Source organism: Sorex fumeus, unplaced genomic scaffold (assembly GCF_029834395.1).
Source record: "Sorex fumeus unplaced genomic scaffold, SorFum_2.1 ptg000026l, whole genome shotgun sequence".
In the NCBI taxonomy this organism is placed as follows: Eukaryota; Metazoa; Chordata; class Mammalia; order Eulipotyphla; family Soricidae; genus Sorex; species Sorex fumeus.
The window spans coordinates 17758740-17786047 of record NW_026606083.1 but is presented as its reverse complement, the minus strand read 5'-3'; the positions used below and the strand labels follow the sequence as shown (position 1 = coordinate 17786047).

General features: G+C 46.2%; 1 protein-coding gene and 1 non-coding gene across 4 annotated transcripts in view; both read right to left on the bottom strand.

Moving 5' to 3' along the window:
- Nucleotides 1–13221, bottom strand: part of MLLT10 (MLLT10 histone lysine methyltransferase DOT1L cofactor) — a 116636-nt gene extending 103415 nt beyond the window's left edge. For 2 of the 3 annotated variants that reach the window (XM_056114532.1, XM_056114534.1), the window contains exons 1-3: nucleotides 13155–13221; nucleotides 12805–12964; nucleotides 8332–8411 (exon numbers count right to left, since the gene is read on the bottom strand). In XM_056114532.1, coding sequence (XP_055970507.1) covers nucleotides 8332–8411; nucleotides 12805–12964 — 240 coding nt within the window. In that variant the 5' untranslated portion in view covers nucleotides 13155–13221. Of the gene's footprint in view, nucleotides 1–8331; nucleotides 8412–12804; nucleotides 12965–13128 lie in introns of all 3 variants that reach the window. The other variant, XM_056114533.1, reaches the window with a different exon arrangement.
- Nucleotides 13222–15557: 2336 nt separating this feature from the next.
- Nucleotides 15558–15661, bottom strand: LOC130024113 (U6 spliceosomal RNA). Its single transcript, XR_008792558.1, has one exon. It is a non-coding gene; the product is annotated as a U6 spliceosomal RNA (small nuclear RNA).
- Nucleotides 15662–27308: the final 11647 nt, after the last annotated feature.

Below are 27308 nucleotides of genomic sequence, written 5' to 3'. Positions count from 1 at the left end.
GGGGCTGGAGTGATAGCACAGCAGGTAGGGCATTTGCCTTGCACACGGCAGACCCAGGTTCTATTCTCAGCATCCCATATGGTCCCCCAAGCATGGTCAGGAGTGATTCCTGAGTGCATGAACCAGGAGTAACCCCTGTGCATCGCTGGGTGTGACCCAAAAAAAAAAAACTGGTTTGTTGGAGTAGCTCTTTATAAATTCCTTTTAGAAGTCTAGAAGGAAAGGCTGTCGGGGTTGCCAGGGAGAAAGACGCACAGCTCTCTGTAAAGCAGTAAGGTTAATTGTCTGTGCAAAGTGTGTGTGGGCTGGAGCTGGAGCATGAAGGGCGTTTGCCTTGCACGTGGTCGACCCAGGTTCGATCCCCAGCATCCCATATGGTCCCCCAAGCACCGACAGGAGTAATTTCTAAGTGCAAAGCCAGGAGTAGCCCCTAAGCATTGCCAGGTGTGACCCAAAAGAGAAAAAAAAAATATTTATGTGTGTGTGTGTGCACGCGCACGCGGGCATGTGCAACATGTGCCATAAGAAATAACATCTTTTGACCAGTTAAAGAAACTTTGCTACATCTACACAATGGAATACTATGCAGTTGTAAGAAAAGATGAAGCCATGAAATTTGCATATAAGTGGATTAACATGGAAAGTATAATGTTAAGTAAAATGAGTCAGAAAGAGGGACAGGCATAGAAAGATTGCACTCATTTGTGGAATATAAACTAACAGAATGGGAGATTAACACACAAGGATAGTAAAGATAAGTACTAGGAGTTTTGTGCCATGGCTTGGAAGCCGGCCTCATATGCTAGGGGAAAAGACAGCTCAGATAGAAAAGGGATCAACAAGTAAAGGGTGTTTAAAGGGCCCACTCGGGATGGTAGATGTGTGCCAAAAGTAGACTACAGACCAAACATGATGACCATTCAATACTTGCATTGCAGACCACAACAACCGAAAGGAAAGAATAAGGGAATGTGCCGGTCACAGAGGCGGAGTGGGGGTAGGGGGGTGGGAGGGATACTGGGAGTATTGGTGGTAGAGAACGAACACTGGTGGAGGGATGGGCACTCGACCATTGTATGACTGAAACATAAGCACAAAAATTTGTTAAGTCTGTAACTGTACCAAACGGTGATCCATTAAAAAAAATTAATTGATGGGGCTGGAGCGACAGCACAGTGGGTAGAGCGTTTGCCTTGCACGCAGCCAACATGGCCAACACAGGTTCGATTCCCAGCATCCCATGTGGTCCCCCGAGCACTGCCAGGAGTGATTCCTGAGTGCATGAGCCAGGAGTAACCCCTGGGTGAGCATCACTGGGTGTGACCCCCCCCCCCCAAAAAAAAGCAAAAAAAAAAATTAATTGAAAAAAAAGAAGTAACATCTTTTGGTACTGACTTTGCTATGTGCACTTACCCCTTTAATAAACAAGAACTACTCAACAAGGGAGAGAGAACTCGGCAGCAGAACACCTGAATTCACACAGCAACGAGGCCAGGTGTTCAATCCCCAGCACTGCCGTGCATGCCACGTTAAGCCTGACGGCACTGCCAGTGGGGCCACTAGCACCAGGCATGCATCTCTTGTGAGCAACCAGCAATTAAGGTGTGAGACTTGGCAAGCACAGGTTCAAGCACTGCACCAGAAGGGGGTGAGCCTGACAAGCCCCTGGCCAACTGTGAACACTGCAAACAGATGTGCCCCCTCCAACAAGCCCTGGCCATAAGTGCCAAGAGCAGCAAAACAGGGGCTGGGACAGACAGGGAATCAAAAAAGATGAGGGGAAAAGAAGAAAAAGAAAAAGGAGCAGGGCATGGATGTGATGCAGCCACAGATCACTCTGGCCGTGCCAGTGGGGAACACAGAGCTCCTCGATCAGTCTCCAACAAGGCCCCCCTCCGTGGCCATACCATGAGATCCCTGTACACACGGAGGACACAGTCCAGAGCACCGCAACCAAGAGTGTTTGCTACCATGACCAAAGGAAGTAACGCTGGCAAGCACAGTAAGCACTGCGACTGTGGTCGGGGCCAGGCAAGTGCTACAACCACAACCACGCAAGCACCCTAACTAAAAGTGTATGCGGGGCACCCAACTGAGTATGTGATTCCCCCCAAGCCACTGCAAAAACAAAAGGAAGAAAAGGGGGATGGGAGGATGGGCGGAAGGAATTCAAGAAGGAAAACAATGAAGTGGCTGGGGAGATGGCTAAAAAGGCCACACAATGCTCAGTAGAGGCCCCCAAATTCCATCCCTGGCACCACATGGTCCCCTGAGCCTCAGCAGGAAAGGACCATGCCAGGAACATTACCAAGGAAAAATGATCCAAAGAAAAATAAATACCACATTGTCTATTTGACATTTTGTCCGTAGTAATGAGTGTTCATTGCTTACTGCTAATCTGCTAACATTCTGTTTGTTTGTTGTGGGGGACCACACCCCCCAATGCTCAGGGAGGAAAGCCATTCTCCCCTCCCCCTACTCCCTGGTACTTCTTTACACAAAGACAGTGACTGCAGCTCCCAGTACCAAGCTGTGCTTGGGGCAAACTTGAGAATAAAAACCATGTGTTCAGGAGGAAGACAGAACAAGTCTGATCCCTAATCACTTGACAACGCTGTCATTAAAAAACTTTAAATGCCTTCCAAACTCCTTTTATATTGAAAGAGGGTTTTTTGGGGGGAGGGGAGCTGGGAAGGAAGTGGGGACAGGCGGGGGGGGGGGGGGGGGGGGGGGGGGGGTAGCAAAGAATAGAACAGTGATAGTATGTGCCTTGCATGTGGCCAATCCAGATTTGATCCCCAGCACCCCACTGATCCTCTGAGCCTGCCAGGAGTGATCCCTGAGCACAGAACCAAGAGTAAGCCCTGAGCATCACCAGGTACCCCATCCACCCCCCAAAAAAAAAATTTTTTTAATTCCTAGGAAAACCAGAGCGACAGTTCAGTGGGCAAAGCGCTTGCCTTGCATGTGCCACCCCCAGTCTGAATTCCAGAACTCCACCAAGAGTGATCCCTGAGCAGAGCAAGAGGTAAGCACTGAGCACAGCAAATATGGCCAAAAAACAAAGGGGAAAAATAAAAAAGAATTTTTTAATTTCTAATTTGTAAAAAGTATGATTTTTTTTTGCTAGAAATCAGAGGTACAATGAGGGGCACAGAGTGGGGTGCTCCTAAGTAATGATCAAGGTTCCCAGAGACAGGCTGGCACTACCTGGCTGGGAGCCGCTCAGGCCCAGCAGTGCTGAGGACCAGGCCATGCTGGGAATCAAATCCACGGGCCTCCGCATGCCACACATACACCCCAGACCTTGAGCATCTCCCTAGTCCTCAAATTAATTCTCTGATGGTGGTGGTGGTGGTGGCGGAGGGGCACGCCAGCAGCGGGCTGACACGAGGATACCATCAAACTGGTATCAAACCCAGGGCCTCCCCCATGCAGAGCCTGCGCTCAGCCCTGGAAGCAATTCTCTGGTCCCCAAATCTAATTCTAAATTGAGAAAATTTAAAAATTTCACTCCAGGGGCCAGAGTGATAGTACAGCGGGTAGGGTGTTTGCCTTGTACAAGGTTGACCCAGGTTCGATCCCTGGCATCCCACATGCTCCCCCAAGCACTGCCAGGAGTAACCCGAGCATCACTGGATGTGACCCAAATAGTCAAAAATAAAAAAAAAAAATCATTCAGTAACCTGTCACACACAGGTTAGAGAAACAGAAAGATATCCTGAGGAAAATAACAGCTCCTAAACTCAAAGCCGCAGGCAGGGGAGCTAACACAGAGGCTAAGGCACTTCCCTTTCCATCCCACCAACCCTGGTTCAAGTCCCGAGCACCACATGTGGCCTTCCAAACACAGCCAGAGTGATGACCTCTGAGCACAGAGCCAGGAATAGCTGCTGAGCACTGCTAAGGGAAGCCCAAAAATAACTAATGAAGCACTTGTTTGCCCAAGAGGCTCAAGGCCCTCACAGCAACACTTTGCCCAGGAGTGTGCACCTGATCAGCTCAACGGCCCCTGGATATCACAAGGGCTCCAACCAGCAATGCTCGGTGAGGAGGAGGTAGGCGTAGGTGCAGGATCAAATGCAGCGACTCTGCAGACCAAGCTCAAGTGCTATGTACAGTCTCTGGGCCCTAAAATAATTCTGTCTAAAATGTGAATACAGAGGGGGCTGGCAAAATAGTAAAGCGGGTAGGACCATTACCTTGCACCCAGCTCAACTGAGTTCGGTCCTGAGTACTCCATATGGTTCCCAGAGCCCCACTGGAAGTCCCTGAACAGAGACCCAGGAGTAAGCCCTGAGAACCTCTGGGCGTGGCCCAAAAACAAAAGCAAAATGTTACATAGATATAAAGGAATATAAATATATAATATATAAAGGAAAGAATATAATCTTAAAATAATGACCAATGAGGAAAATAATGACTATGGGGGGAAAAGAGGCAAATTGAAAAAACTCAGAATCATTTTTAGTTATCATTTACAATAAAAACAAACTTTTTTTTTTTGCAGGGGGCATAGAGGGACCCACCAGCTACGCTCAGGCACCTGGTTATGCATTCAGGGATCACTCCTTCTGGGTTCTAGGAATCATATGGGGCGCTGGGGATGAAACCCAGTCCAGCTGCATGCAAGGCAAGTGCCTTACCTGCAGTACTATCTCTCCACCTGAATTAACATCAAATATAAATATGAAAAACCCATTAGGAATCAGGAGCATAACTCAGTGGTATAGCGCATGCTAACATATCCCTAGGCTGGATAACCTGGCCCCACAAATACATGAATAACATGAATAAGAAAATGCAGCCACAGATGTAGGGTGCTTGCCTTGCACAAGGTCGACCCAGATTCAATCCCGGGTCTTCCATCTGGTCCCCCACACCAGCCAAAAGTAATTCCTGAGCGCATAGCAAGGAGTAACCCCTGAGTATTACTGGCTGTGACCCAAAAAGCAAAATATAAAGAAACTAGAAAGGCAGGGCATTTGCCTTGCAGGCAGTCAATCAGGTTCCATTCCTGCCATCCCACAGGATTCCCCCAAGCACCACCAGGAGTAACTCCTGAGTGCAGAGCCAGGAGTAACCCCTAAGCATCACTGAGTGTAACCCAAAAAGCCAAAAACCAGAAAGAAAGTAGAAGAAATGAAGACACACCCGAGAGCCCGGCAAGCTACCGAGAGTATTCGATATGCCAGACACAGTAACAACAAAAGTAATGTTTAAGAAGAAAATATAATGAGAAGGTGCTTACCTGTTAAGAAATAGGTAAGACTGAGGAGATGGCTCCAAAGATTAGTGCACCTGCCTCCCGTGCCAGAGACCTGGCCTCTGTCCCTGACACCACAGGCATTACCAGAGAGTGACCCTGAGCACAGACCAGGAGTAACCTTTAAGTACTGAACTATGACTATGTGACCCAAACACAAGACTAGACCAAAATTTAAAAAAAAAAAAAAAAAGGAGAAAATCTCCCAAAATAAAACAAAAAATACTAGCCCGAGAGAAAAAAGGAGATCATGTCTGAGGTGTCTAAGGCAAGAAAAGCAAATTACCAATATATTTTACAAGCTCCAAAATACCAACTAGAATAAAATGTCTAGTTAGGGGAAATATCTGTTATCTTAGAATTCAATCTAGCATATAGGAAAAAATAAGATTGTAAAGACATAAAACAGAGAGACAGTACAGTCGGACAGTGCTTGCCTTACACGCGGCGAGCCTGAGTTCAAGCTTTGGCACCCCAGTCTCCCAAGTCCCAACAGGAGTGATCCCTGAGTGCAAAGCCAAGAAAAAGCCCTGAAGAGTGTCACCTGACGTGACCCAAAGCACCGCCGCCGACCTTGCAAGTCTCATTCCCTGTGCTTCCACAAACTACAAGCGAGATCCACACAGCTCTGGCCTTTGAGACCTCCAGCAATTATGTATGAGCACCACGACCAGAGTGAGCACTGTGACCAGACCATGTGCAATCCCACAGCTAACCTTTTCTCTCACTCTCTCACACAAGCACACACACACACACACACACACACACCACAGCAAAGCATTCCAGCAGCAACCACTAACAATAGGTGTGCAACTACTAACAGTCACTACAGAGCACAAATGTGAGCACAACCTAGTACGGGGCCCAAAAACCAAGAATGAAAACAACACATGATTTGTATATGGGAGGACCAATATATTTTATATAAATAATATATTTATATATTATATATTTATATATAATATATTTATATATAATAATATATAATTTATAATAATGTAATATATTTATATATTTTATATATTTCTGTGAGCACAGAAGAAGAAATATCCCCTGAAAACCCTGGGGTGTAATCCCAAAAAGAATGTGCTCAGTGTGTATGAAGTGAACACCAATGGAACGAATTATTTCCATAAAATACAAGGTAGATGAGCTGCAGAGACAGGACAGCAGGTATTGTGCCTGCCCTGCACGTGGACAACCAATGCTCCATACCCAGCAACCTATATGGTGCCCAAGCACTGGCAGGAGTGTTTCCTGAACACAAAAGCATGCCCTGACCACAGGGAGGTATGCTCCCCCTCAACAGCACCATGAGTGAGGCCAAAAGATGGTACAGCTGGTGGGCACTTGCCTACAGCCTACAGGGTTCAATCCCCAGAACCTCATATGGTCCCACAAATACTGTCAGGAGTTAAGCCTGAACACAGCAGGATGTGGCCCCCCAAAAAAATGATAGAAAAGAAAAACAGGGAAAGGGAAAAGGCACGTGCTTATAAGCAGCCAAGCAAGGTGTGATCTCTGGCTCCCTAGCACCGCAGTCTCCCGTGCTCCGTCTACACTGACCCCTGACACAGAGCCAGAAGCCAGGTGTGGACCCAGCTAGGACATACGCCGTATTGGGATCAAACCTGAGTAGGCCACATGCGAGACAAGCATCCTACCTTGGTACTATCTCACCAGTTCCTAAAAATAATCACTGAACCCTTTCAGGGGAAAAAAAATAGGTCCGGTAGATGGATCCAAGTGCATATGCTTTGCACTGCCAGCAATGAGTCCTGAACACTGAGCTGAGAAAGCAGGAGGAACAAGGCGTAGTCCAAAATGGGAAAAATACTGGGGGCCCTGAGCACACTTGGGTGTGCCCCAAAATTCCCAAGAAAATTTAAAAACTAATATAGGACCAGAGACATAGTACGCAGGAAAACACTTGTCTTGCCAGACTACCCAAGAGTACAGTGGATAGGAAGTTTGTTCGCACCCAGCAGACCCAGGTTCTATCCCAGGCACCCCATCTGAACCCTGGCGCCCACCAAGATGATCCTTGAGTACAGAACCAGAAGTAAGCCCTGAGCACCACTGAGTGTAGCACAAGAAAACAGAAAAGGTAGAGGAATTAAAAAAAAAAAAAAGTAGACCTATTAAGTAATTCAAGTCCTAAAATTTGTATGCTTGATTTTATCATCAGTTTGCAAATTCCCATTATCAACACCGAAGCAATAGTTCCATTTCTGCTAAAATGCATTCTCACACAAAGCATAACAGAATACCACACTTGACTTTCTCCATCCTAAACAGGCTACTCAACCATTACCATGCGCTGATCAAACACTGCCTAGGGAAAAATAGAAACTTCCATTTTTGCTATACATGTAGGTAGAGAACTTAAAACATTTTCAACCTTCTGCCAAATTTTCTACTCAACACCCACAAAGACGGAACTATCACATTACAAATGATAATACTTTTGTATGACTAATAAAGATTAAACCTTTCTTTCTAATAGTTCCAAAGGTTCAACTGAAAAATGCTTTTGGCCACAAAGAATAAACATAGTTTCCTCATTCCCATTGAAAGGTTTACCAAAGCGTCCAGAAAGATCCAATCATGTCAAAAAAGAATTTTACATTGCTCTGCCAAAGGAACTGATACCTGAGAACACTAAAGGTAAACTATGCATGTAGGTAAAAGGCCTGGGTAAGTAAAAGGACTCCTATTTTTATTCCTCAAACAGAACTTAGCAAAACTGTCAGGATAACTTCTTTAAGAACTACTGCCATTATATTCTAACTATAATAAATCACATTAATATTCAAACCACCAGCTAGAACTAGAAAGACCAAATACTTTATTTTCAAAATATCCATCAACATATACTTATATGGTTCAATAATAATTTAAGAACAATATCTTTTCGGATTCTATATAATCTGTTCGTAAATCCAATTAATAGTTGGGCTAAGCTTAATATTCGAACGAAATACTGATAACCCTTCAAACTGAAACATGAATATATAGCATCCTCAACTATTCAGAGGTTAATGTTTTTGATAAACAGTTCTTACCACTCTGGCTGCTCTCTCCTGAGATTCACATTTCCTACAAAACCATGGTCCAGTGGGTACTTGAACAATGCCATAGCAAGCTGTTGGGAAAGAAAATGTTTTAAAATATGTAAAGATCTTTTATTTCTAATTGGGCCAGAGATATTACAACAGATAAGGTATTTGCCTTGCACATAACTGACTCGTGTGATCACTGGCACCACAAATGGTCCCCCAGTACACTACCAGAAGTGATCCCTGAGCACAGAGTCAGGAGTAAACCCTGAGCAAAACTGAGTATGACCCCACAAAACAAAATTATTTTCAAATTATAGAATATCAAATACCCTTCCAACATCCTATAAACCTAAATGCCTCCCATATTATATACATAAACAACCTGTTTTATGAAAATAAAATATTAAGCATTTTACATTTCTATTATTCATAGCTACAACTTATTCAATTGAAAGTAGACATCTTGGGGGCAAGAGAGATAATGCAGCAGGCAAGACGCTTGCCTTGCACTCAAGAGACCCAGATTGGATCACCTGCATCCCATATGGTCCCCAGAGCCTGCCAGTACAGATAGATCCCTGAGCACAGAACCAGGAGTTAACCCTTGAGCACCACCAGGTGTGACCCAAAAATAAAAAGAAAAGAAAGTGTATGCCAGAGAGATTAACAGAGGGATTAAGGCATTTGCAATGCTGGAAGACATCCTAGTTTGAATTCTGAACATTACAGCACATACCCCAAGGACACCAAAGAGGCAGGAATAATCCCTGAGAATGACCAGGTATGCTCCCCTGCCCAACCTCCAACCTCCCACTCCCACCCCCACCACACACACACACACACACACACACACACGGTGCCCCTGCCAGCATCATTAGGAATGACCCCAGAGCACTGACCTAGGACTACCCCTTGAACAGGAGGAGATGCCAAAAATTAACAAAATACTGGGATGTTTTTATTTCTACAAAATCCCAGGGGGTGGAGACTATGATGAGTAAGGCCATCATCGCCCTGTATGAACACTGGCACCACATGTGGTTCCTCTCCAACCCCCGAACCACCAGTAGTGATCCCAGAGCACTGAAAACCTCTGAGAATGCCAGGAGTGACCGACACTATGGCCTTACACACACCCCCCAAAAAAAAACATCCAGAACAGGAAAATTGATGGGATAGTGCTGAATGCCTAGAGCTGGGGGCGTTAGAGGGAAAACAACAGCAACTGTTAATGGTTAGAAGCTAGGAGTGATTATAATGTTCTAAACTTGATCATGCATTTAAAAAAAAAAATTGTGACCTTTTTGTTTGGGGACCACTCCCTGCTCAGTGCTCAGGAGACCATGAGGGGGATCAAGCCTGGGAAGGGCACCTGGGCTCCAGCATACCAAGTACGTGCTCCATTGAACCATCTTTCTGGTCCCTAACTATACAATTTCTGGGGCCAGACCCATGGTGTGGGGGATACTCCTGCTGCACTAGGGAACCCTCCCAGGGGTGCTCAGAGACTGTACAGTGCCATGGACTGAACCAGACGCCAGCACACAAGACCTATGCCATCCTTATGCTGTCTCGCCAACCCTAACTGTACTTCTCAAAGACCTGAATTTTGAAGTGTGAATGACTTTCATTAAAGTTATTACTTAAAAAGTAAATGCTATTAATTTGAAATGTATGTAAATGTTCCAACAATTAATCTGAGTATATATATCACACACCTAACCTAAACAGCATTTTTATAAATCTTTACTCTGTAGCACTATAGCACTGTCCTCCCTTGTTCATCGATTTGCTCGAGCAGGCACCAGTAACATCTAAAAACAAATTGTGAGGCCTGTTGTTAACTGTTTTTGGCATATCGAATACATCACAGGTAGCTTGCCAGGCTTTGCCGTGCAGGTAAGATACTCTCAGTAGCTTGCCGGGCTCTCTGAGAGGGGTGGAGGAATAGAACCTGGGTCGGCTACGTGCAAGGCAAACACCCTAATTGAAAATTTCCCCTAAACCTGAAAATATCAACTGTCACTCTCCCAAGGAGATTACTGAGAGCTTGAAATATCTTTAAAAACTAGAAAGCACTTAAACACAGAATTAGCACATCTTGGAGCCAGAGCGATAGTACAGGGGGGAGGGCATTTGCCTTGCATGTGACCAACCCGGGTTCAATCCCCGGCATCCCATACGGTCCCGAGCACCACGAGGAGTAATTCCTAAGTGCAGAACCAGGAGTAACTCCTGAGCATCTCTGGGTGTGAGCCAAAAAGCATTTAAAAAAAAAATCAGCACATCTTAAAACACATCTTAAGCCTTTTTAAAGTCTGTAAACACATCAGAATAAAAGTGTAAGAGTGTTCTATCTGTCAGGAAACTGGTGTCTGAAAACATTTTTAATCAGAAGTACTTCTGGGAAAGGGACTAGAGACAGTACAGCTGGTAAGGCACTTGTCTTGCACAGGGTAAACCCAGGTTCAACACCCAGCATCCCATATGATCCCCCAAACACCATCAGAAGTAACTCCAGAATATCACTGAGCGTGGCCCTAAAACAAAAAACAAAAAAACAGAGGTACTTCTGGAAAAGGAAACTTAACACAGGGGTCAGAAAAATAGTACAAGAGATAAGGGTGACCAAGCTTAACTCGGACATAGTCCCCAAGCCTGCCAGGAACAATCACAGGGATCTAAACTCTGAGCACCAACAGGTAGAGCTGGAAACTAAAAAACGAAAGAAAATGTAACACTAAAAGTAACATTTTCTAAGTCTGGGAAATGAGATTACCTAACAAAACTGAACACTTACCCAATTCTTAAGTTCCCAATGAAAGCTGCTATGTAAATACTACATACCAGTTTAAGACGTTAAACCCTGGGTCTGGGGTCTATATCTCAGTGGTAAAGCACATGCTTCGAATGTTTGATGCCTTGGGATCCCCTGCACCCCACAAAAGCTAGGTATCTATTTGTTTTACCGTGGGGACACACCCAGTCAGGCAGAGGAATTATTCCTGATGGTGCTCAGGGGGCAATATGGGTTGAAGGGAATCAACCCTGGACCCGAGTTCAAGCGCCCACCTGCTGTATTACCGTCTCTCCAGCCGGCTCAGTTAGTTTTGACACAAAGTTTCCAATCCTTAGGAGGAGAGCACTGACTGTGCTCCTAAAAGTAACTCAAGTGGCTACTCAAGTTCAGTTCACAATTTCCTAAGTCTCCCCAGTCTGAAATTCCATCCCATAAAAAATGCACCTTGACCCCTCTGTTTAGACTTTCCTTTCATTTGAGAGTGATTCGCGGGTTTCCTCCCAAACATTTTAATCCTTCAAGGCCAAGTTCAAAGAAAGGAGCGTGGGGCCCTTGTCTTGCACATGGTCCACCCTGGAGGATTCCTGGGATCCCATCCTATGTGGGGGGTGGAGAGGGCGCGGCACCTCCAGGAGCCATCTCTGTGAGAAAGCCCTCTAAATACAGGCGGGTGTGGACTGGGGGGGAGGGGGAGGATAATAAATAAATAAATAAATAAATGACCAAGCTACCCAAAACCAAAGTAGGCTGTGTCAGCCTAAATTCCTTACTCAATGAAATGGAGACACAGAAACTTCCAGGGCCAGAAAACTATCTCACTACAGTCTTTGCTTTAAAAAAAAAAAAAAAAAAAAAAAACCTCAACCAACAGGATGCCTCAGAAACAAACTAAAATGCTCCCCGAGCGAGCTGGAGAGCACCTCCATCTTCTGCCTGCCCCGGAGGCCTGCGGCGGCTCGGCTAAGCCACTCCCGCACGCACGACTGCGGCGCGGCCGCCTTCCGCCCTGGGCCCCGCGGGAAGCGACCAGGACGCAGCCGCACGCTCTTCCCCAGAAAGGGCTACGGCAGCGGGGGGGCTCTCCTGCACCACCCCCCCACTAATCTGCAGGACCCGGGCCGCGCCCCGGCCTCCCCAATCCGCCCCAGAGCTGCGAGTGGCGTGCCCGAGCCCGACTCCACGCCACAGGAAGTCTCCCGACACTGCGGCAGACGCCAGCAGGCGGGGCCGGGGGAGGGGTCCCCACGATCCCCGAAGACCCACGGCCACCGGGCCGCGGCGGGGGGAGGGGGGCACACACGGGCACCCTCGCGGCCCGCCCCCCGCCTCATCCCGCGGGGCAGCGGCTTCGGTGGGGGGAGAGGGGGGCGCCCACCCAACACCCCGCCCGCTTGGCACACCCCGGGGCTGCGGGCGCCGGCGGCCAAATGACACTTGAGAGAGTGAACGCAGAGTCACATGACAGTCCAGGCCACACGCACTTTCTCCCACATGCACAGCCCACACCCCCTGCGCCCCGCCGCGGACCCTCCGAGGCAATCCCCGGCCGCCGAACGCGGCGGGGGCGGGGCGGGGGAGGGGCGGGCGGGGCGCGCCGGCAGTTGCTGCCAAGGTGGGGGGACGCGGTGACGGTTGGGCGCAGGCCGGTCCGGCCTGGCGGGCGGGTGGGGGTTTACCTTGATGCACCGCGACGCTGCAGCCGTGCCCGTCGCAATAAACCAGCGGGTTCTCGGCCCAGCCTCTCTCGTCTGAGCAAACGCAACAGCCTCCAATCATCTCCTTCATACTATGGGAGACCTCGTCCTCCAGTGACACGGGCCGGTCGCTAGAGACCATCTAAGAGGGAGTCGGGGGAGGGGGCACCATTAAAAAACACATGCCAGCCAATGATTAGCGCACCCCCCCACCGCCGCACAGCCGCCCGCGCCCCCCGATCCCTCCCCGGCGCCGCCGCCGCCGCCGCCCCCGACCCCCCGCCCGCCGCTCGGCCGCTCGCTCACTCGGGCTTTGCCGCTCAGTCACTCACGTTCCGCACAGGAGTCAGGAGCCATGTCCTTGCTGACTCCCCCCACCTCCCCTCCACCGCCGCCTCCGCCTCCTCCTCGTCCTCTTCCCTCCCCACCTCCACCCGGCCGCTAACGCAGGAGCCCGGAGAGGGCACACATAATCAAGTAGGCCTCCGCACAGGCGCACTGGGGGGCTCCCGCTGGGCCAGGGGCAGCGAGGGAGGGCGAGGGGGGCTGCGCTTCCTCCTCCGAGCGTCACTCGGCGTGCGCGCCCGCCCGGGAGAGGCGCCGCCTGCGTGCGCGCCGCCGCGCCGGGCCTGCTCCGGGCTCCGCCCCCCGCGCTGCCCCGCCCCCTCGCCTCTCGCGGCCGCAGGGCCGTGCGGGGCGGGAGTAGAGCGGAGGCGGCGGCGGCGCGCCCAGGCCCGAGCCCGGCCCCCGGGAGGCGGCGGGGGCGCGCACGTGGGGGCGGAGCCGTGGGGGCGGCGCCGGGCGTTCGGGCGGCGTGTGCACGCCGGGAGCGAGGCCTTCGGAGGAGGAGGCGCGCCGGGCGGGCCGGAGGCTTCCGGGACGCGGGCGGGGTGGGGGTTTTGTCGGTAGCTGGAGGGGATCCCCGGGGGCTTCCCCGCCTCTGAGCTGGACCGGACCGGCTTTTCCTGAAAAGCTGACCCTCGGGGAACCGGGGCTGGGCGCCAGCTTCCATGAAGGGCGCAGCGGAGCATGGATTCCTGCTCCGGGCCGCGCGAATATTCACGGGACCCGCCTCCACCTCCTCCACCCCGCGGCTTCACGGCCCGGACGCACCCCCAAAGTTTGCCGCATTGAAAGGGCACCCACGGAAAAGGTCACCGGCAGTCCTCGGGGTTCCCGCGGTGCTCTGGGAACTCAAAGGCTGCCTACCCTTAACTTCCCGCGGAGGGGTTGGCAAGGGCTGTTCATCAGAAAGGAGTAAAAGGCATCTGGGAAAGGATGGGGGCGCCTATGTCCTAGCCAGTCGCCAAAGGATAATTAACAGGAGAGTAGAGTTCCAGTGTTGACAGAGGATCTACTTCTTTTTGGGTTTTTGGTGGTGGGGGTGGGGAGTTATCGTTGTCTTTTTGGGTTTGGTTTTCTTTTGGGATAACACCCAGTGATGCTCAGGGGTTCCTACTGGCTCAGCAACTCAGGAATTACTCCTGGCGGTGTTCGGGGGACCATATGGGGTGCTGGAGACCGAACCCCTTTGGGCCACGTGCAAGGCAAACGCCCTCCCGGCTGTATTATTGCTCCGGCCTCCATAGATAGAGGATCTACTTCTATACCCAGAATATGCTCTTGAAATTTTAATGTTGAATGCACAGGTGGAAAATGGATCACACTTATCTGAATTGATTAAGTAGGTAAATTACAGTGTTGAGCCATAAAATCTTACATATTACCCTAACCCCTATTTACCCCAATCCCAATTACTCATGATACTAATTATAGGCAGAAAAATATCCAAAGTTTGAGGTTGAGAAGATAGTACAGCGGGGAGGGCATTTGCCTTCAACCAGGCCGGCTCAGATTCAATCCTTGGCATCCCATTGGTCCCCGAGCACTGCCAGAAATAACCCCTGAGCATTGCCAGGTGTGATGCAAAAAAAAAAAAAAAACACTAAAAATGTGTAAAACCAGTTTCTCACATGCCCATGTGCATTACCTACTAAGAACAGAACAGAGAGAGTTGGTCCACAGAACTGACTTGGGGGAGGAGAACGCCCATATGGGGTATGGGGTGAGGTGCTGGGTGTTGAACGGGGGGTCAGCCGTGTGCAAGCCTTGTGCAAGGCACCCTGCCCACTATACTCTCTCCAAGCCCTCAAAAATAAAAACTTTTAAACTTCCTTTTTTTTCCCAAACAAAATAATATTCAGTCCTCTCCTTACTTCTACTCCTCCACTTCCTCCTCTGTTTTTGGGGGGTTTTTTGGGAAGTGGCTAGGGAGGGAACCTCTGCTGGTAGTGTTCAGGGAACAGAATGTGGTGCTGGGAGGCAGATTCAGTTTCTCACATGTCCATGTGCATTACCTACTAAGTAACTCTCTGATGCCAAAACTACCTTGTTTTGTGTTTTATTCCCTTTAAATTGTTTTTGCAGTGCTGGGGTTCCGCCTCACTCCTGCAAGGCAAGTGCATTTTACTGATCGACATTTCCTACCTATATATCTTAACTGCTTGGGTTTCTTGGGGGAGGAAGGAGTCTTTTTTGTCTTTTTTTTTTTTTTGGCTTTGTGGGTCACACCTAGTGATGCAGAGGGGTTACTCCTGGCTTTGCACTCAGGAATTACTCCTGGCGGTGCTCCGGGGACTATGTGGGATGCTGGGAATCGAACCCCAGTGGGCTCCTCATGCAAGGCAAAATGCCATACTCACTGTATTATCATTCCAGCCCCCAGGGAGGAGTCTTTTAATATGGAATGCATCACATATTTATGAGTCATCCTTGTGTGGGGCCATTCTAATCTCTGTATCATCCCAATTTTATTTATATGTGCTGTGAAAACAAGAACTCAATTGTAATCTTTCATCTTTGCAAGGGATACCAACATCCAATTCCTGTACTTGTTCAAATTTCTTTTCTTTTTTTTTTTTTTTTTTTTGCTTTTGGGTCACATCCGCCGATGCACAGGGGTTACTCCTGGTGGTGCTCAGGGGAACATATGGGATGCTGGGAATCGAACTCGCGTCGGGTTCGATTAAGGCAAAACACCCTACCCGCTGTGCTATCCCTCCAGCCCCACTTCCTCAACACTGGAGACATAGTACAGCAGGAATGGTTCTTGCTGTGGCTGACCATTCCCATACCCCTTATGGTCCCCTTGGGTCCCACCTGGAGTGATCCCTGAACACAGAGCCAGGAATAAAGCCCTGAACACTGCCAGATGTGGCCCCAAAACAAAAACAACAAAACAAAAAAGTTCTAATGAAAGAGTACCTTTGAATTAAAAATCAATGTGAAATTTCCCTCCCCAAACACTACAGTCAGGCCTTAAGGCACAAATTACTATATTAATTTATATTCATTATGTAAATTAAAATACTGAAAATACATTTGTTTTCTTTTAATGCATTCAAGTTTAGTTCTTGGAGTTAATTTATATGTAAAGAAGGATGGATTCCTTGCCTTGTTCTGTAACAGTTTTGCTAATTCCAAAAATAAGGCAAAAAAAATTGTTTGCTTTATTTAAGACTTGAAACTTTATTCTAAATTCTTAAATTTTATTCTCATAAAGTTGTTCACAGTAAGACTAGAAATTCTAAAAGTATAGAAAATATTTTTTAAAAACTTGGGAGGGGGTGATCTCACTCTTTGGTGCTCAGGGCTTAATTCTGGCCCTATGCTCAGAAATCATTCCTGGCAGTGCTGCAGGACCACATGCTAGGATTAATCAAGGTCCTTACCTCCCTCCTGTGTTATCTCTCCTATGCCACATTACTTCATTTTTAAAAGCCTATACATAGGACCACAGCAATAGTATAACGAGGTAGAGCACTTGCCTTGCTTGTGGCCAGCTGGGCTTTGCACCAAATATGGCCCTCTGAGTCTGGCCAGGAGTGATCACTGAATGCAGAGCAGGAGTTCAAGCCTAAGCACAGCTAGGTATGGCCCTAAAACCAAAGAGAAAAAACACCTTACCCTACCTAAAGTAAAAGCTTATATGTAAAAATATTATCTGAAGGAAAAAAAATTGTGTGTGTGTGTGTGTGTGTGTTATACACTATTCGTTTGAAGCTACCTGGTGGTGATCAGCTGTTACTCCTGGCTCTGCACTCAGGAAAAACACTTTACTGAGACCCAGGAACTGTATGGGATGCCTGGGATTGTAACACAGATTGACTGATTGCAAGGCAAGTACCTTACCTGCCTTACCTGCTGTACTATCTCTTCAGTCCCAAAAATTTCAGTATAGAGGGACTGGAGATATAGCACAGTGGGTAGGGTGTTTGCCTTGCATATGGCCGACCCAGGTTTGATCCCGAGCATCACATATGGTCCCCCAAGCACTGCCAGAAATAATTCCTGAGTTCAAAGCCAGGAGTAACCTCTGAGTATCTCCTGGTATAACTGAAAAAAATAAAGTTTTAAAAAGAAATTTTAGTGTAGGTATATATTCAACCATTGCCAAAATAAGTCAAATGATTAAATGTGGAGTTATAAACACATGAGCAGAAAACATAATAGGTTTTGATAAGTTATAATTTTAACACATGTACCGAATATGGAATTTTTAGTGTCTCTTATTTTATGTGGGCAGCTAAACTGTTGGAATTCAGGGCTATTCCTGGCTCTATGCTTAGGGATTACTCCTGACTGGTCTCAGGGGACTACATGTAGTGTTGGATCAAATAGAGGTTGGCCACATACAGCAAATGCCTTATGCAAACTGTACTATCTCTCTGGCCCAAATGTGGAATTTTCTTATATCTCAGAGGTATTACATTTAATATATCCTACAATGTATAAAATGAGTGGGAAGAATAATTCTTCATAGATGCAGTTAATTATGCATTCATTCACTTAATATTTATTCAACATTTACTATGAACCAAGGACTATTTGGGATACAGAAACTAGAGCTGTGACCAAGTTCTATTTGTCTTTTGTGTAATATAAGTATGTATTACATGTATGAATACAAATATATATGCACATGTGTACATGAATTTATATATATACATATATACATATACACAAACATATATATGGGAATTGACTGAATATGATAATTCTCATATTACAGAATGAATAAGGTTTACAATAAATTGCCAGAATTGTTAAAATTTTTTGTTTTCAGACCATACCCAGCCTTGTTGTGCTTAGGCATCACTCCTGAGGTGTCTTAGGACCATAAAAGATGCTGGGGATCAAATCTGAGTCAGCCACACGCAAGGCAAGTGCTTCGCCTACTGTATTATCACTCAGGTCCACAATCAAGGTATTTCTAATATACGATATCAAAAAAACACATTCCGTGAGATTTATAAACAAACTTCATAGAAAAGGACAATTTTTTTTTTGAAAAGGACAATTTCAACCTTAAAAGAGTTATTTATCTGATTCTATATATGCAAATAATATGCTTTGAAAAAGTGTATCTAGTACTTGTAGAATAAAACAAAGGTCTGTTGTTTCCACTATTCTTCACAAAACAGCAGCAAACTCGGTCCTGGCTCACCTATTTCCCTGAACTAATCATCTGAGGCAACCACAAAAAACTCAAGTAAAATATTTTACGATGTAACCTCTAACCCTACTATAATGGAAAACTGTATTTTTTCCATGGGTGATAGATCTTCTTATAATTTTCTTTATCCCTTAACTTAGCACCAAATTTTTATTTTTGATTTTCCAAAATCACTTAAGTGGTCTGCAAATATTTAAAATAAATTTTGGTTCCCAGGTTAGTAATGCTTATATGATGTCCTTTCTTAAATTAAAGCTTTGTCTTTTGTGTATATTGTTTGTCTATATTAGATTTAGTTTGACATGTCTATTGAGGCAATTTCTATCATAAAATATGGAAGTTGAAGTAAATTTCTTGAACCTTCAGACTAAATACACTTTCCCTAGCCAGGTTGACTTCCATTGAGCATTTAAATTCTGTATTAGCTCTGATAGTAATGTTTCAAACAAAAGCAATTTTTATAATTCATTTATCCACTAAACTTCATCTTCAACTTTAGTCTTGCTTCTAAATAAACTGGTTGAGAAATGTAAATTCTTATGGTCTGTTCAAATTTTTAGAAACATTCCCTTTTTACATTAAGGAATCTGAATCAAATTTTGTCTTGACCATTTACTACTCGACTTTTTTACCTTTTATATGAAAGTTTAGCATGAGCCATAAATTTATGCTTACTAATTAAAATGCTGAAGTATTTCTGAAATTAGTCTTGCTATTCATCTCACAGTGAGAAAGCATGGTGTCCTTATAGATAGAAATCATACATGGCATCTAGATTGTAGCCTATTATTATGCCATTACTAATTTCAGCCAGGAAAGTACCGCAGTGGTGCTTTGCCTAAATTGTTCCTGGGAAGAATTCTATTACTGGCACTCCAAATTTTAATTTTTTTATTAAAAGGCATTAATTTCAATTAAAATTCTTTTACCTGCTTTGGGAAATTCCACTTAAATGGCATGTGCCAGTCATACTACTTGGTTTTATTTTTTTACTCACCACATTTTCTAGCAAGTATCTTGCACATAGTAGGCCCACAATAAGCATTCAACGTACAATATTGGTATTTAAAAGCTAATTGTAGCCTGAGCTTTATTCTTCAGCATAAAGTAAGATTTAATTTGCTATTTGCAACTACAATGTTTAAGCAATGGTTAATCAAAGTGTTTAGATAAATTAGTTTCTTTACAGACTTTTAATATTTGAAATTATTGTAAGTGAATCATTTGGATTTACCAGCTAGTTTCTCATTGTCTGAATTCAAATAGCCCTCAAATGTTAGCTAACTACCTTTTCATGTTAAAATTATCACTTTCTTACGAAACAGAGTAATTCAGAATCAATCATATCATCGTTAGATACACCTAATTGCTGATCTGTTCAGTTAGATAATTCTAAAATCTAATGTAATGTAAATTTTGAAAATGTTTTTTAAGAACCAAGGCCTAATATTTAAGAGGTTTGGGCTTAGTTAATCCTTTGTTGGGCTTCAGAGCTTCTCCTCTTGCTATAAAATTGATATACATATATGTTATATTTACATTTCTGGGTAAAATGCCATGTAATTACCCATAGAAAAATAACATTTAAAAGATGAATTCAGATTTTTTAGGCATTTTATATAAACATCAATTATATTTCAGAGCTGGACAGTTTTTTTCCATATGGAACAATATTTAAAGGCATTATGCTGACTTTTCAGTCTCATCAATGTAGCATAAGTATAAAAGTAGAAGATCCTCATTCCCATTATTTACTGACACTGAAGATTTGCATTTCTATTATAATGAAAGTGTGATTAAATTGACATATTTAGGTGTCTGTTCATAAGATTCAATAATGTTAAGGTTATATAAGTGAAAAGATTCTGGGCATGGCAAAGAGGAAAATCAGTTTTTGAAATGGAAAATAACCTTGAAATAAATGAAACATACCTTTGACTCAAAAAAGCAGAAATTGCAGTAAATTGCTAAATACTCTTTGGACTAAAGGAGGTAATTTTTTTAAGATTTCAATGTTTTCCTTTTTGAAAGGGACCACTGCTTACCAAATCCAGAAACAAGCCTAAGAATATGTTAATTAACTGCATTGTGTCCCAGAAAGAATAAGCTTGACAAACTCATTTTTTTATTCCTTCAATTAATAAACTCGTACATCTCAGATTTTTTTTAAAAATCTCTACTGTGTAAATCTCTAATGCGTATATCTATCTCTTGGAATTGTACAGTAACAGTGCCAAGGACCAACATGGCCCCATAGGGTGAATCTTATGAAGCTTAACATTCCTGGCGAATTAAACACACAGCCAAAGATCACTGTTTGTCCGTCTTTACTGTGGTGCTTCAGAGCCATAATGTAGGTAATTTTGATATGGGGACACTTTGCCTCAATTAAAAAAGCAGTGGTCTTTGGTTCAAGCACAACTGGAAAATATGACATAAAAAATGTTAAGCTGTTATTAGAAAGACTAAACTGCAGAGCTCCATGTCCCTCTCCATTCCTACCCCCATTCATAACCTTTTTTTTCCGCCCATTTGTTGTTTTTCTCACAAGTATATCAAGACTTGTAATGTTTTGAGGTATGTTTTTTTCTTTAAACCAAAAGCTATCAAAACACTAAAAGATATCTAGAGATTGATTCACCTTCTCTTATCAACTACACAGCAGATAAACTTGCAAAGCTATTCTAAATATTCAAAGACTTTAAAATAAAAAATGTAAATTGAATCCAAGTCGTTGAGGAGGAGGGGATAGATGGGAGGATGAGTGTGGAAGGAAAGAGCAGATTGAGAATACTTAATTTGCAACACCATTTTCCCGTTCAAACCTCTCCACAGCTAAGTCTCACGTGGATTTCTTCTATAAGAATGCTTCCCTATACTTCGAAATAACTGGATGGTTTCAATGAGGAAATGCAAGTTTAGTAAAAAGATTCGCAAAATGAAAGTGTTAAAATGCAAACCACTTCTGCAGCATTTCAAATGCAAAATAACAACCACCTCTAACTTTAACTGACTCTAAAGGGGTCTTTTCAAACAGATGCTATTTATGAACATCATCTGTTAACTTCTTTCTTGTAATTTAAAACTCTTGTCAAATGATGTTTTCATGATGACGTGCAAATATAATATTCCATTCGAGATCAATTCTAATTGTTTTTTTTAAATCCACCTTGGGAAATGGTGCCGCATAATACAGACTGGTAATGGTTCTTTTAGAAGGAATTTCCACAAAGTCTATTATGAGTCTAAGTCGAAATTACTCTTGCCCTAGTAAGTTTTGGGCCAAAGGACTGAAATTTTTTTTCTGCATGAGTTTTTCACGCATTACGACTCTGGTGTTCAAGACTCGCAAGCACTTGTTGGAAATCGTCGTTTTTAAAAAACGGTGAAGTTTGCCAGAAATATTTTTTCCACCTCCTCACAAAGGAAAACAGGCAGCGACTTTGGTGGGTTGCAATTATTTGTTCCCCAAACGTGGCTTAAAAAGCAAAGGACGTTTTTCCCTTTAGAATCTCCCTGTTATTTTGTAAAGACATTTCACCTTCAGAAATCAAGCCTGTTTTTGTCAGGGGCAACTCAGCCCTTTCTTTTAAAATCAGACTTCTTGTACACAACAAAGAGCTGAGTGATAACAAATAAAGACAGCGAAACGTGCTTTTCCCAACTCCTTGGAGCCCGGGGCATTCATTTTCCGAATCCATACATTTAAAGGCATTTTAAATAGGCTATAATCTGCTCGAACTTTCTGGTTGCAGGGGGTGGGGTGGGGTGGGGTGGGGGTGGGCGGTTAGGGAAAGGTGCCCACATTTGTGTCTGTCTAGTTATCACTTTATGAACCTCTCCACGCGGCTCTGCCCCCTCTTTTAACGCGCGAGTTGCAGGCTTGCCCAGCTGCCTACGGTTCAGTCGCTTGTTGCAAAGGCGCCTTCCTCGCGGGTCCGGAGAGGGGGGACCCCTCGCTCCCACCGAGACGGAGGATAATCGAGCCGAGCCAACCCGGCCGGAGTTCGGGGAGGCGAGAGCGGGGGGGCGCGGCCGACTTCGGGCCACGGGCCCCCCTCCCTCGGGAAGGGCCGGCGGGGCGGCCGGCGACCGGCGGGGCCGAACAATGGGGGCGAGCGGCTCCCGCTTCCTCCGCCGCGCGGGCCGCGCGCCCGGCCCCCGCCCTCCGCGGCCTCCCAGCCCGCCGCGCGCGCCGCCCGGGCCCGGCCGCTCCCGCTCGGCCCGGCCCCGGCTGCCCGCGCCGACGCCCGCACGCCCGGCCTCGCGTCCCCGCTATTCTGCGGGCCGAGCGGGCGCTCTTGCCTTTCCACATGCGGCCGCAACGTCTCGTGTTCATCTTAATTTCACCTTCCCCTCCGGAAAGAAGAAGAAGAAAAAAGAAAGACTGCGCTGGGACGCCCCCCTACCCCCACATCTACAAGTAAATCGAGCAAGCCCCTTTACCTCGAAATAATTAAAAAAAAAATTTAACGCATGTATGGCGTTTAACCGGATCCCCCAAACTATCCCCCCCTTTTATTTTTTAATTTCTTCCTTTTTAATACTGTTATTTCAAACTCTCCAGCAAAATGCATGTTGACGAGAGGGCCGAGGTGTCCGGCAGCAAATTCGAGATCTTTCTCCTGCGCCTCCAGGGACGGGGCGTTGTGTGTGTGTGTTTGGGGGTGGGGGTGTGGAAAGTGGCAAGTGGATGAGGGAGCTTCTAGAGCACGTTGTGTGTGTGCGTGTGTGTGTGTGTGTGTGTTTAGGGTGGGGGGTGTGGAAAGTGGCAAGTGGATGAGGGAGCTTCGGGGGCAGAACAGCAACGCGATTCGCAGGGGGGAACGCGGCCAGGCCGGGCCGGGGGAGGCCCAGCAGGGGTGTGCAGGGCCCTCCAGCCCGGGGCAGGGGCGCTGCTTGGCAGGCGGGGAGGTTTTAAATAGCGGGGAGAGGCGGGGAGGGGGGCGCGCATGACGGCACTTTATGAGAAAGGATGGGGCAGCGGATGAGATTACTTTGCTTTCTCATGCCCCCCTGAAAAGGGGGGGGGGGGGGAGGGAGAAAAGGAGGAAAAAAAAAGCGAGCGAGAGAGAAAAGTTGGAAGGAGGCGGAGAAAACAGCGCCGCCGACCTCCTCCCCCGGCCGCGGTGGAAGGCGCGGGCCGCGGCGGGCGGGCAGAGGGCGCGGGCCCGGCCGGCCAATCGCAGGCAACAGGTCGGGGCCGCGGCGGGCGGCGGGGCGCGGGCCCCCGAGTCTCCGCCCCGCGCCGGGCCGGCCGTGGGGGGTGGGGCGGGGGTTCCCCGCCGGAGAATCCTCCCCCGGGGCCGGCGGCGCGGCGGAGGGGAGGGGACTCGGGGCCGGGAGGATTAAGCCGGACTCGAGCGCGGCACGAGCGCGGCCCGCGTGAGGGATCCTGGGTAAAAAGTGGCCGCGCGGCCGCGGGAGAGCGCGGCGAGGAGCCGGGGTCAGAGGTCAGGGCCTGGCGCCCCGCGCGCCGAGTCCCCCACGTGAACGCAGCGAGCAGGAGGAACGGCGGTGGGCCGGGCTGGGCTCGGGCGGTTTTGGGCCGCGCCAGCCTGCTCTCCCCTCCCGACCGTGCTGCTGGACAGGGAGCCCCGTCCCGGATCGGAGAAACCCATTCTCCCCTCCCCGCCCCGCCACTGCCAAACACAGCCCAACTCCTCTCCCCTTCCTCTCAACTCCCGTCCCAGCCCTCCGGACCCGGCTGGCAATAACGCAGTAAATTTGCTTTAACAACAAGTGGGGGTGGTTGCATTTACTCCTCCCTCTCCCGCCCCCCCGCCTCCCCCTCCTCTTGCTGCGGCTCTTGACTCTACTACAAACCAGGACTATAAACATAAACATGTGTCACTGTAACTGGGCAGGTAATATACGGATTTGGGGTATATTGGGAGAGGCGGGGGAGGGGGGCGCTTGGTCGCCGCTTGGGGGGCAGTAAAAAATGTTTCACGTGCTCGACGACTTTGGGGGCTACCCAGACTCACGCACCCGCGCGCACACACACACACACACACCCCGATGCGTTTTTATAATGCCTTTGGCACTCGGTCACTTACTCATTCAGCCACAGACTCACAAAGAGACTTGCTGATAACAACCGAACCCCAAAGCAAATACACTTCAACAGGAATCTCTCTCCTTTTCCCAGCCTCCGCTGCCATTTCTCCCAGAGCAATCAGCAGCATCCCCCACTTGAATCCCCTCTTCCCCCACTCCTTTAAAAAAAAATCTTTGCCAGAGAGCAATAGAGAACGTTTTTCGACCGAAATACTACACCACTCTCTTCCCATAGACAGCATCTACTCGTTTTGGCCACAGAAATCTTTTCCAAGAGCGAGAAAGGTTATTTAAATGACTGAGTTCGAAATCTGGTGTGTTTCAGTTATTTCTTGGGCTTTGCCTTTCTGCATTTAGCAACTTCTGCTCTAAGTTGCTGTGCCTGGCGCTGGGGAGATTCGCCACAGCAAGCCTTCATTATTATTATATTTAGTCTATATTTACACTGCCGCTCAACTCCCCCCACCCCATTCTTAGTTCAACAAGCTTAGCAACATCCACTAAGATAGTGGAAAGCGGAATCTCCTCGTGGTCCTTTTGACTTGAAACCGAAGGAGACACAGAAAATGTTCAGATGGAGAAGTGGTTCCCTTTGTTCTTTCATTGTTTCTCTACGAACTGGTGGATACAAGGACAAACACTTACCTTCTCTTCTTTTTGCTCCAAAAACCAGACGCTCCCATCAGCCTTAAAATACGACAATCCACCTTGAAAGTAACTACGAATGTCGGGAGAGTTTGTATTCCATTCTTTTTAGGTCTCTGCCCTCTTTTAGCGTAGGATTAAGTTGCCGAGCACGTTGCTGCAAGCCTTAGCCCCCCGCCTTAGTGAATCGGTCACGTTTAGGACCCTCTAAGTCCTTCCTAATTCTGCCAGTAGAATCCAGGGCATTGGAGCTCTAAACTTTGAAAAAGAAAGGGGCCTGCAAGGATTCAGAAAACTTAGGGATACCCCAAAATTTTTTCACAATTGTATTGTTGTACCTCATCATCAAACAGAATTTGCCAGGATATATTCGATTTTATTCAAAGAAAGTTTTATTTTTTTTTTAAGTTTGTAATCAGCGATGTTCTATTTAGACAGCTGGGGTGAAAAGGAAGGTTTGTGTGGGCATTTCACGGAGGGAGTATTTTCCATGTTTGTTGTGCCATGCATTTTTAAAAAATACAAACAAAACACCACTAAAACTGAGAGGAAAGAAATCTCATCTGTCTTACAATGTTCAAGAGTGACTTTTAAAAAAAGGCGTTTATTTATAATTTCTTAGTATAAAACTTGGCCTCAAAAGAGAAACATTAGCTTTTCAAAGTTGAAAGACTTAATTTTCCTCTATGATTACAAAAAATTTGAAGTGACTTTTCTGGTTCAGTGTGTGATACTTGTCACTGTTTGGTACTCAGCCTGGGGAGCATTACTGCCCAAACCTTGTTCAAATCTGATTATGGTGTGATTTGTTGAAGTCATGAATATGAAATGATTGCTGTGTATCCATAAATGTGAACTTGGGATTTTTTGATCTCCCGCTTTTTTGTGTGTGTGCCCAGTAGCTGGAGCTTTGCAAGACAGTGATTGGCTCCAGTGTTCCTGGAAGGACTTGGGCTCACGCCAGGGGAACAGAACCAGAGGATTCCCTTTCTGGAGTCCACCAGGTCCACAGACATCCTTCTTTCCCCCCTCTTGGGTGCTCATATTTCCAGGGTGCCTTCAACCACCCCTAGGTAGGCCTCAACACTGAATGTCATCACATCAGTTTCTACACATTTGACTCTTGAACATAAGCAAAAAATTGGAGCAACCCAAATAAATTGTGTATCTTGATTTTTTTTAATGATTTGATATATCAACCTTGAACTCTACTTTCTCAGATTTTTTTTTATTCCCCCCACAGACAGGATCAATTGTGGGAGGCCCTGGTATCTCAGAGGAAAATATTGCAATAAAACAAGATAATTGGGGGGAAAGGCGGTTGCAATAGGAAAAGTGGCTTTTCTTTGATAGCATTTAATTGGAATTAAAAGATTCTTGAGCTGTAAACATTCTTTATTTATTCAGCACACATAAGCAGACATTGTTTTATCACCATCATAATTATGGTGTCCTTTAAACTAGCTGATAGCAGGAAAGATAAGTGAATGTGCCTTAGATTCAGATCAGGTCCCCCTTCCTTTCTTTCCCTTCCTCCCTCCCTTCCTCCCTCCCTCCCTCCCTCCTCTCCTATCTCTCTTTCTCTCTCTCTCTCTCCCCCCCCCCACAACCACCCTCTACCCAACCCCCATTCCTCCCTTGGTCACTAGGGTCCCCCACAGCCCTTGAGATGAGGAAAGCAGGAAGATTGTAGCCTAACCATTTCTTACATCATGAAAGTGATTTGTATCACACTCTAATTTGATGCAATCTATAACCTTCTTCTCTCTATGCTTATAACTGCCTTTTAGCTTACAGTGTGTTATTTGAAGACTTGCCTATTGCTTACCTGTATAAATCTTGTCCACTAGCGTTTGTTGCTTTACATTTGTCTAATTTAGAAAGCACACTCTTAGGGCTTTTGCAGAACAAAGCCTCACAAAAACTCCTTTACCTCCAAGGATTTGCAAATTTATAAAGGCTGCATTGAATTCAAGATGGGTCAGGGAGCAAAAAAAGGGTAGAAGGTCACTGCATTTTGATTATGGGTCAGTAGACAACATGGCATATACTCTGTCCCAAACTTCTGTTAAAAAACAGGATTTTAAAATACCTTGGAACAGAAGGATGGACCCTTTTGGAGACTTGCCCTATTTTGTTTGGATGAGAGAAAAAGAAAAATTAAGGAAAATATACCAAGCACCAATTTAAGTTGTTCCTTAATTTAGCCACTTCCTTCTCCTCCATTCTCATTTTCCCTTTTCCCCTAAGCAGTGAGCATTTGATA